Raw genomic sequence first — 11,489 nt, forward strand, 5'->3', positions numbered from 1 at the left:
GAAGAAGGGATTCGGCCCGAAACGTTGCCTATTTCCAGAAGGGTTTCGTCCCGAAACGTTGCCTATTTCCTTCGCTCCATAGATGCTGCCGCACCCGCTGAGTTTCTCCAGCATTTATGTCTACCTTCGTTTCTCCAGCATCTGCAGTTCCTTCTTGAACACGTTGGTAATGAACAGTCTGGGGAAGGGTCTTGACCCAACACGTCACCCATTCCTTCTCTCCAGAGATGCTGCCCGTCCCGCTGAGTTACTCCAGCATTTTCCGTCTACTCTTTAATTAACAAGGATGTCACAGTTGGGGGCTGAGTCAGGATCGTTGCTGCCACCAAGTGTAACGTCCCTGTCCCACTTAGGAAACCTGAACGGAAACCTCTGGAGACTTTGCGCCCCACCCAAGGTTTCCGTGCGGTTCCCGGAGGTTTTTGTCAGTCTCCCTACCTGCTTCCACTACCTGCAACCTCTGGCAACCACCTGCAACCTCCGGGAACCGCACGGAAACCTTGGGTGGGGCGCAAAATCTCCAGAGGTTTCCGTTCTGGTTTCCTAAGTGGGACAGGGGCATTAAAACCTGCGGTTCCCGGAGGTTGCAGGTGGTTGCCGGAGGTTGCAGGTAGTGGAAGCAGGTAGGGAGACTGACAAAAACCTCCGGGAACTGCACGGAAACCTTGGGTGGGGCGCAAAATCTCCAGAGGTTTCCGTTCAGGTTTCCTAAGGGGGACAGGGGCATAACTCTGTACTGGCAGTGGTGATATTTTTTTCTTAGTAATAGTTGCAGACCGATTTCAACCTCCGTTACAATTGCAGTTTGACATTTGCAGCATCAGTGACCTGAAATGAGATGTCCTCGTATATCATGCACATATGGAAAGGGTTGGAAAAAGATTATATTATTTGAGCATCTTGAAAGGACCGCTCTCACGACAGATGATGTATTGTTACTTTACAGTAGGCTGGTCAGACCTTGTGTGGCATGTTGCTGCCAAGTTGCACATTTGAGTCCCACAGCTGGGTCATCCAGTCAGCTGGCACTCATTCAGAATGGAGCTTTGAAGATAATATGCTGTATCGGGACCAAAGTTGTTGTGACGCTGTTAGTTTGGGCAACTTTAAAAAGATTTGGAGATAATCACAGATTTGCATGAAGAATCTGCCCTGGGACAACATCAGGTCTTTTAAGCAGCATTGTTTATTCATGAGAGATGGGTAAACTTTATCTACAACATGAGTCATGGTTGAGAAAGCTACAAAGCTGATGTTCTAAACCAGAAGAGTGAACGTCAAGCTTGTCAAAAACCCATTAGTGTTGGACTTCCTTCCCCTGATGAAGCTTCTCGTTCTTAACTGATTATCCCCACTCTGGCGGCCATTTTAATTGTGACTTCAATGGTTTCAGAAGAGTACACAAACAAACATGTTTGCAGATATGCACAAAGAGCTGAGGTAAGTTGGATGAGTTAGATGTGGCCCTTGTGGCCAAGGGGATCAGAGGGTATGGAGAGAAGGCAGGTATGGGATACTGAGTTGGATGATCAGCCATGATCATATTGAATGGCGGTGCAGGCTCAAAGGGCCGAATGGCCTCTACTCCTGCACCTAATTTCTATGTTTCTATGTTTCTATGTAACTCAGCGGGACGGGCTGCATCTCCAGAGAGAAGGAATGGGTGACATTTCTAGTCAAGAAACCTCACTCCAAAGACGTGTAGGTATTTAGATTAATTGGCTCGGTGTATGCAAATTGTCCGCAGTGTGTGTGTGTGTGTAGGATAGTGTTCGTGTGCGGGCAATCGCTGGTCGGCGTGGACTCGGTGGGCCGAAGGGCCTGTTTCCGCGCTGTATCTCTAAACTAATCCTATGCATAACCCATTCTCTTCAGAGATGCTGCCTGTCCCGCTGAGTTACTCCAGCGTTTTGAGTTTATCTTTGGTTTAAACCAGCGTCTGCAGTTCCTTCGTAAACATATTTGCAGTACAGACTGTTCCCAAATTGACAAGGAATTGTATAGGAATGGAAACGCTATCAGCAGTCGATAATGCTTAGGCATTCCCACAGTTTTCTCATTTGATCTATTGCAAGCTAACGTTCTTTCAGAGTCTTGGACTCCAGGCTATCACAATGGATAAAGATGCAGCCATGCCTGTTGTTGGCCGTGTTAGTTCCTAGTGTCCGTGTCGCTGAGTTCCGGGAGGGATGAGGTACTGGGGTTGCTCCATCTAGCAGGTCTCGCCAACTTCTTCGACAGGCGTATGTATGTGCAGAAAATTGCAAATGTCCTCCAATCTGGCTGCTGGTTGCATGAAAGCCAAAGTTAAAAAAAGTATTAAAAAAATTAGAAGAACTGAAAGGCGGTCACGGTGGCGCAGCGGTAGAGTTGCTGCCTTACAGCGAATGCAGCGCCGGAGACCCGGGTTCCATCCCGACTACGGGCGCTGTCTGTACGGAGTTCGCACGTTCTCCCCGTGGGTTTTCTCCGAGATCTTCGGTTTCCTCCCACACTCCAAAGACGTGCAGGTTTGTAGGTTCAATTGGCCTGGTGTAAATGTAAAAAATGTCCCTAGTGGGTGTAGGATAGTGTTAATGTGCGGGGATCGCTGGTCGGCACGGACTAGGTGGGCCGAAGGGCCTGTCTCCATGCTGTATCTCTGCACTAAACTAACTAGTGGATGTAACTCCCAATCATGTTTCCAATGGGGATTTTTTGGTGCAATTTGTTCCCAAATGGCTTTGTCTTTGGGTCTTAGAGACACAGCTACTTAATTCTGCTCCCAAATGAACCAAAGGTCCCGGATGCAATAATTGTATAAGTAGGACTTTTCTCCCCCATCCAAATTCTAGTTTATAGATTTGAAATGGATTTTGCAATCGTAAGAGCAGAAGGTTTCTTGTTTAATAAATCAATGGCATAACCTCTTAAGTTTAATAAATCAATGTCCAAACAGCAGGAAAAGACCGTCTTCTATCTAATTTTAACATCAGTGACCTGATTCACAGCGACCTCAAGCCCATTCCCTGTTCACTGCGGCTGAGGAAGGGTCTCCACCCGAAACGTCATCTATTTCCTTCGCTCCATAGATGCTGCCTCACCCGCTGAGTTTCTCCAGCTTTTTTGTCTATGCTGAACTAACAACCATCTTTTCAACTCGTTGGTTTCAAATTGGGAATGCCCACCATCTCCGGACAATATTTTTTCCATTGATCCTATCTATTAATTATTTGGTATCTTTTATCCCCTCCAAAGCGTACCTTATATTAGACAATAGGCAATAGACAAAAGGTGCACGAGGAGGCCATTCGGCCCTTCGAGCCAGCACCGCCATTCAATGTGATCATGGCTGATCATCCCCAATCAGTACCCCGTTCCTGCCTTCTCCCCATATCCCCTGACTCCGCTATCTTTAAGAGCCCTATCTAGCTCTCTCTTGAAAGCATCCAGAGAACCTGCCCCGTTCCTGCCTTCTCCCCATATCACCTGACTCCGCTATCTTTAAGAGCCCTATCTAGCTCTCTCTTGAAAGCATGCAGAGAACCGGCCTCTGAGGCAGAGAATTCCACAGACTCACCACTCTCTGTGAGAAAAAGTGTTTCCTCGTCTCCGTTCTAAATATTAATTTGCAAATCTAGACATGCTTATCATTGACGCAGCAAAATCAGTTTTGTGCATAAAGTCTTTCCAGAAGGATCGACATTTAGGAATAAAATCCGAGGCTGATGTTTTTATGTTCTCCCTATAGCTGCAGATCAACTGTGCCATGGTTATGTATTATTGTCTTGGGTATTAGACACAAAATGCTGGAGTAACTCAGCGGGACAGGCAGCATTTCAACCCCGAAACTTCACCCATTCCTTCTCTCCAGAGATGCCGCCTGTCCCACTGAGTTACTCCAGCTTTTTTGTGTCTATCTTCGGTTTAAACCAGCATCTGCAGTTCCTTCCTACACATTATTGTCTTGCATGTTACTGTTCAGGTATCCTTTAGCTTTCACTGAGCTGCGGAAATGATGTGCAATGATAAGGGAGACAAAAATGCTGGAGAAACTCAGCGGGTGCAGCAGCATCTATGGAGCAAAGTAAATAGGTAACGTTTCAGGCCTGAAAGGATTTGAGTATAGGAGCAGGGGGGTTCTACTGCAGTTGTACAGGGTCTTGGTGAGACCACACCTGGAGTATTGCATACAGTTTTGGTCTCCAAATCTGAGGAAGGACATTATTGCCATAGAGGGAGTGCAGAGAAGGTTCACCAGACTGATTCCTGGGATGTCAGGACTGTCTTATGAAGAAAGACTGGATAGACTTGGTTTATACTCTCTCTAGAATTTAGGAGATTGAGAGGGGATCTTATAGAAACTTACAAAATTCTTAAGGGGTTGGACAGGCTAGATGCAGGAAGATTGCTCCCGATGTTGGGGAAGTCCAGGACAAGGGGTCACAGCTTAAGGATAAGGGGGAAATCCTTTTAAAACCGAGATGAGAAGAACTTTTTTCACACAGAGAGTGGTGAATCTCTGGAACTCTCTGCCACAGAGGGTAGTTGAGGCCACACAGTTCATTGGCTATATTTAAGAAGGAGTTAGATGTGGCCCTTGTGGCTAAGGGGATCAGAGGGTATGGAGAGAAGGCAGGGATGGGATACTGAGTTGGATGATCAGCCATGATCATATTGAATGGCGGTGCAGGCTCGAAGGGCCGAATGGCCTACTCCTGCACCTAATTTCTATGTTTCTATGAAACCCTTCTTCAGACGTTTTCGGGCCGAAACCCTGAAGGAAATAGGCAACGTTTCGGGCCGAAACCCGGAAGGGTTTCGTCCCGAAACGTTGCCTATTTCCTTCGCTCCATAGATGCTGCTGCACCCAATAGTCAATAGTCAATAGTCTATTTAATTGTCACTGAGTTGTCCGCATTTAATTGTCCGCTGAGTTTCCCCAGCATTTTTGTCCACCTTCGATTTTCCAGCATCTGCAGTTCCCTCTTAAACACTTGCGCAACGATAAGTGCTGGTTGTCTAATTCCTGACTCTCTCTCTCTCTCTCTCTCTATTCCGCCCCCGCAGACAATTCAATGGCCACCAAAACAGGCGGCTGCTTCCCCTCGGCAGCCACGGTCACCCTGGAAGACGGGCGGAGCCGAGCCATGTCCGAGCTGAGCCCCGGCGACCGAGTCCTGACAGCGGACGCAGCCGGCAGAGTGGTCCCCAGCCAGGTGTTGCTCCTGCTGGACAAGGAAGGGGAGATGAGGGTCTCCTTCACCGTGCTGGAGACCGAGGACCCGCGGCGGCGCCTGGAGCTGACGGCGGCCCATCTCGTCTTCGTCTCCGACAACCACACGGACAGGGCGGAGGAATTCCAGCCCATGTTCGCCAGCACGGTGCGCGTAGGCCACTTTGTCCTCGTGAAGGAGGTCGACTCCAGCCGCTTGCGCTCGTCCCGGATTAGAGCGGTCTACGCGACGGAGGCGGTCGGCGCGTACGCGCCGCTGACCTCCCACGGCACGTTGCTGGTGAATAACGTCCTCGCGTCTTGTTACGCCGTGATACAGAAGCACCACTGGGCGCACCTAGCCTTCACGCCTCTCCGATTCTTCCACTCGTTGACTAATGTGCTACCGTCCTACCCCACGAGGCACGGCAACACCACGCTAGAGAACGGCATCCACTGGTACTGCAGGTTCCTCTACGGCTTGGGCAAGAGACTGCTGGACCAGGGAAAGTTTCACTCTTTATGAAGAGTTGTGGCAGCAGGGCTGACTTAGCCAGAGGGAGGTTCTGGATCGCAAGACAACCTTTTGCGTATCTGTGATACGCCAGGTTCATCCGCATAAGTACCTACATATTTTTTCAGCTTGAAGTGGTCTTGTACTGTACAAGGGAATTTCAGATACACAAAAAAAGCTGGAGAAACTCAGCCGGGTGCAGCAGCATCTATGGAGGAAAGGAAATAGGCAACGTTTCGGGCCGAAACCCGAAGGAAATAGGCAACGTTTCGGGCAGGAAGGAAATAGGCAACGTTTCGGGCCAAAACCCTGAAGGAAATAGGCAACGTTTTCGGGCCGAAACCCTGAAGGAAATAGGCAACGTTTCGGGCCAAAACCCAGAAGGAAATAGGCAACGTTTCGGGGCCTAAACCCTGAAGGAAATAGGCAACGTTTCAGGCCGAAACCCAGAAGGAAATAGGCAACGTTTCGGGCTGAAACCCTGAAGGAAATAGGCAACGTTTCGGGCCGAAACCCTGAAGGAAATAGGCAACGTTTCGGCCAAAACCCTGAAGGAAATAGGCAACGTCTCGGGCCGAAACCCTGAAGGAAATAGGCAACGTTTCGGGCCGAAACCCTGAAGGAAATAGGCAACGTTTCGGGCCGAAACCCGGAAGGGTTTCGTCCCGATACGTTGCCTATTTCCTTCGCTCCATAGATGCTGCTGCACCCGCTGAGTTTCTCCAGCATTTTTGTCTACCTTCGATTTTCCAGCAACTGCAGTTCCTTCTTGAACACAAGGGAATTTCAACTCCCCAGGGATAGAATATATTTTATGTGTCAGTAAATATGCATCCAGAATATATTTTTCTACGCCACATATATAACTTTTAATTGTCACCTCTGAATGTGTAGACATTGCGTCGTTAATGTAATCTTGGTTAAAGCAAACCAGTTTGGGGAATTGTTCTAAAGTTTATTTTTATACTTCTGAATTGTAATATAATTTTTGGGATAAAGTCAATATTAATAGAGTTGTCGCAGTATTTCTAATAATCATTGGAGTCTCTTATGTTTTGTTAATTTAATTTTGTTTTAATGGAACTAATGTGTCTCTAACACGTCTGTATTTTTTCGTCTCCACATTGCCAGGCATTGGGTCAGTGGCTTTTGCCCTCTCCTTGTGTCTTTGTCATTGCTTTTTACAGCGGGCATTTGAATATTTTTCCATGTGTATTTCTAACCTTGTTTCCTCTATTCTTCCTTCTTTTCCATCTTTCACTCTCCGTCTCTCCCCCTTCCTCCCTCTTTCTCTCTCCTCTGCCTTATTCTCACTTTCTTTCCCTCCTCCCTCCTTCCCTCCCTGTTCTCCGTCGCTTTCTGGTACCCCTCTCTCTCCTTTATTGACTTTTCTCCCTCCTTCTCTCTCTCCCTCCTCTCCCCCTCTCTCCCCGTCTCTCTCTCTCTCCCTCTCTCCCCCCCCCCCTCCCTCTCTCCCTCTCTCTCCCTCCCCCCTCTCTCCCTCTCTCTCCTCCCCTCTCTCTCCTCCCCTCTCTCTCTCTCTGCCCACCCTCTCTCTCTCCCCCTCTTGATCCCCCCTCTCTCTCTCACTCTCTCTCTCCCCCTCTCTATCCTCCCTTCTCTATCCCCCCTTTCTATCCCCACTCTCTCCCCAACTCTCTCCCCCTCTCTAATCTCTCTCTCCCCCCCCCTCTATCCCCCCTCTCTCTCCCCCAACTCTCCCCCCTCTCTAATCCCCTATCTAACCCCCCTCTCTCTCCCCCCACTCTCTCCCCCCTCTCTCCCTCCCCTCTCTATCCCCTCCTCTTTCTATCCTCCCCTCTCCCCCCAATCTCTCCCCCCTCTCCCCCCCTCTCCTCCCCCCCTCTCCCCCCCTCTCCCTCCCCCCACTCTCTCCCCCCTCTCTCTCCCCCCCTCTCTCCCCCCCTCTCCTTCTCTATCCCCCCTCTTCTATCCCCCCTCTCTCCCTCCCCTCTCTCCCCCCTCTCTATCTCCCGTTTCTATCCTCCCTCTCTATCCCCCCTCTCTCTCCCCCCCCTCTCTCCCCCTCTCTATCCCCTCTCTATCTCTATCCCCCTCTCTCTCCCTCCCTCCCCCTCCCTCTCTCCCCCCTCTCCTCTCTCCCCTCCCCTCTCTAACCCCTCTCCCCCCCTCCCCCTCTCCCCCCTCCTCTCCCCCCTCTCTCTACCCCCTCCCCCTCTCCCTCCCCCCTCTCCCCCTCCCCCCCTCTCTCCCCCCCCCCCCCTCCCCCCCCCCCCCCCCCCCCCCCTCCCCCTCCCCCTCTCCACCTCCTCCTCCCCACCTCCACCCCAATTATCATTCTCTGTCTCAGTCTCGTTTTCACACTCTCTGCTTTGCCTTCATATTTACTTCACCTCGTCAGGGTTGTACAGCAGAAAAACGGCCCTTCAGCCCATCACATCAGTGCCAACCATCATGCCCATCTATGCTAACCCTCCTTGCTTGCATCTACGCCATGCTCATCCACGTACCTATCCAGATATCTCTCAAACGTTGCCACTGTTCCTGCCTCAGCCACCTCCCGTGGCAGCTCATCCCGGCCACCAACTGCTCTCTGTGTGAAGGGTTGCCCCAGGGAACCCTCTGGCATGGAGTAACAATATAGGGGGTTTGGTGTGATTGCCAAATGTAACCAGAATGATCGAACACTCCCAGCATTAGCAAAGATACAAATCAGAACGTGTATTTTCCCAAAAAACAGCTTCACTGGACTTTACAGTTAATATTTTTGTCATGAAACTTGCCAATTGTCAAATGTATTCATCGCAGTTTTCCCACCATTCTAACTTGGTTCTCCAGCCTTGCTTTTAGTGCATCTTATTTAATCCTAAACCCTTCTATGTTCTCACCACAAAAATGGGAATGTGCGACTCAGCTCCTAGTTCTTCCCCCAGCTTCCTCCTTTCGGTGTGTATGTATTATTTATATTTCTTATGAATAATCTGTTTATCTCCTGATTTCTGCCGACGTCGAACGTTGCCTTTGCATTTATCCTGCTTGTTGCATTTGTCTGGCCACTATTGTCTTTCATCTGGCACGGTGGCGCAGCTGGTAGACCACCTCTCACAGCGCCGGAGACCCGGTTTGGACGCTGTCCGTGTGGAGTTTGCACGTTCTCCCTGTGACCGCGTGGGTTTCTTCAGGGTGCTCCGGTTTCCTCCCACATCCCAAAGACGTGCGGGTTTCAAGGTTAATTGCCCCCTCTGTAAAGTTGTGTAGGGAGTGGAGTGGATGCGAAAGTGCGATAACATAGAACTAGTGTGAATGATGGTTGGTATGGTCTCGATGGGCCAAAGGGCCATGCTGTACGTCTAAACTCTCTCTAAATATCTTTCATATTGTGTTTGGAATTGAATAAACATTCAATAATTTTGATTTGAATGAAATTGAATCAACCTGCTGATTGCACTGTAGCTGTGAACTTCTCCGTATGTACATTGGTATAATATTCCATGCGTTGTGTAAACTTCTGAACAGCAAGGAATCTGCACCACCCAAGCCACAATCTATTCACATTGCCAATGGATTCGAGGCCATCGGAGGAATACTACGAACTCACACTGAGACCAATGTGCAATTGCGAAGGATATTTTCTTGTTGCGTGTGTGTGTGTGTGCTAATCTCTCTTTCTGTTTCTCTCTTGCCCCCCCTCTTCTCTCTCTCTCTCACTCACTCACTCATTCACTCACTCACTCACTCACTCATTCACTCACTCATTCACTCATTCACTCTCACTCATTCACTCATTCACTCACTCTCACTCATTCACTCACTCATTCACTCACTCATCATCCCACTCACTCACTCATTCACTCACTCATTCATTCACTCACTCATTCACTCATTCACTCATTCACTCACTCATTCACTCATTCATTCACTCACTCACTCACTCACTCACTCACTCATTCACTCATTCACTCACTTTCATTCACTCATTCACTCATTTCACTCACTCACTCACTCACTCACTCACTCACTCACTCACTCATCACTCACTCACTCACTCACTCACTCACTCACTCACTCACTCACTCACTCACTCATTCACTCACTCACTCACTCACTCACTCACTCACTCACTCACTCACTCACTCACTCACTCACTCACTCACTCACTCTCACTCACTCACTCATTCACTCACTCACTCACTCACTCACTCACTCACTCACTCACTCACTCACTCACTCACTCACTCACTCACTCACTCACTCATTCACTCATTCACTCACTCATTCACTCACTCACTCATTCACTCACTCATTCACTCACTCACTCACTCACTCACTCACTCACTCACTCACTCACTCACTCACTCACTCACTCACTCACTCACTCACTCACTCACTCACTCACTCACTCATTCACTCACTCATTCACTCACTCATTCACTCACTCACTCTCACTCACTCACTCACTCACTCACTCACTCACTCACTCACTCACTCATTCACTCATTCACTCATTCACTCATCATTCACTCATTCACTCATTCATTCACTCATTCAATCATTCAATCATTCATTCATTCAATCATACATTCATTCACTCACTCACTCACTCACTCACTCACTCACTCACTCACCCACTCACTCTCACACACACACGCAGTCCATTTCTCCATCCTAGCTGTTTGCCGATCCTTGTAACTGGCATTGTGCGTGCGTTTCATAACTGCTCTTTGACACTTGCGAAATCCGACTGACCTGTTGGTGCACACCTGTTGTGCCATTTAGATCGGGCACAGATTTTATTTTGGCAAACATTAACCAACTGCTTACTGCTGGCCAATAGCTTGGTTTCTCTGTGCGGAGAGACGCTCCCAAAGTTGCCAGCTGGAATGTTACCACTTATCAATAAAACGTAATCCCGCCAGTTAATGAATAACTGGAACCTCGGATTTCCTTTTGTTGGCTTCCTTGCATCTTTCCTGCAGGTTTGTTTGCGCACTTCTTTCTGTGTTTGAGGCTGTCCGATCTCTAGGCCTTTATTACTTTTTATTGCGTGCGGGCTCACACAAAACTGAGACCCAAAGTCCGGTACCAATTCTGTATTCCACTTCCACTGTTCAGTTTAACCCTATAACCATCGTGCGTGGATCCTGACAATGTCACCCGGCACGGTGGAACCACCATCAGATGGAAGTTGCTGGGTGCGTTCAAATAATGGAGGAACACAACTTTTGCCCATCTTTTGGGGAGTTTAGGAGAATTCCGTGTTTTTTTTTAACTCTCCCCTTCAATAGACAATAGACAACAGGTGCAGGAGTTGGCTATTCGCCCCTTCGAGCCAGCACCGCCATTCAATGTGATCATGGCTGATCATCCCCAATCAATACCCCGTTCCTGCCTTCTCCAAATATCCCCTGACCCCGCTATCTTTAAGAGCCCTATCTAGCTCTCTCTTGAAAGCATCCAGAGAACTGGCCTCCACCGCCCTCTGAGGCAGAGAATTCCAGAGACTCACCACTCTCTGTGAGAAAAAGTGTTTCCTCGTCTCCGTTCTAAATGGCCGACCCCTTATTCTTAAACTGTGTGTGTGTGTGGCCCCTGGTTCTGGACTCCCCCAACATCGGGATCCCCCAATGATCAAGTATTTAGAGTATAGTAGCGAGTAGAGTCTATGGTCAGGGAATGCTCTGGTTATTGGAAGGAGCATAAACCGTGCTCCATGTGATGGCACATTGAAGTCAAGTCCCAACCTCTGATTGCGACGACTATCTATGCGTGAGCTTGGACAATGAATGTCAGCAGTCTCCC

The 11,489-nt window shown here is 48.8% G+C and overlaps 1 protein-coding gene across 1 annotated transcript in view; it reads left to right on the forward strand.

Annotated features, from left to right (window-relative positions):
* Nucleotides 1-5,974, forward strand: part of dhh (desert hedgehog signaling molecule) — a 111,945-nt gene extending 105,971 nt beyond the window's left edge. The window contains exon 3 of the mRNA XM_055664599.1: nt 5,050-5,974. Coding sequence (XP_055520574.1) covers nt 5,050-5,720 — 671 coding nt within the window. The 3' untranslated portion in view covers nt 5,721-5,974. The remainder of the gene's footprint in view (nt 1-5,049) is intronic.
* The last annotated feature ends 5,515 nt before the right edge of the window (nt 5,975-11,489 follow it).

This window comes from Leucoraja erinacea, chromosome 40 (genome assembly GCF_028641065.1).
Source record: "Leucoraja erinacea ecotype New England chromosome 40, Leri_hhj_1, whole genome shotgun sequence".
NCBI lineage: Eukaryota > Metazoa > Chordata > Chondrichthyes > Rajiformes > Rajidae > Leucoraja > Leucoraja erinaceus.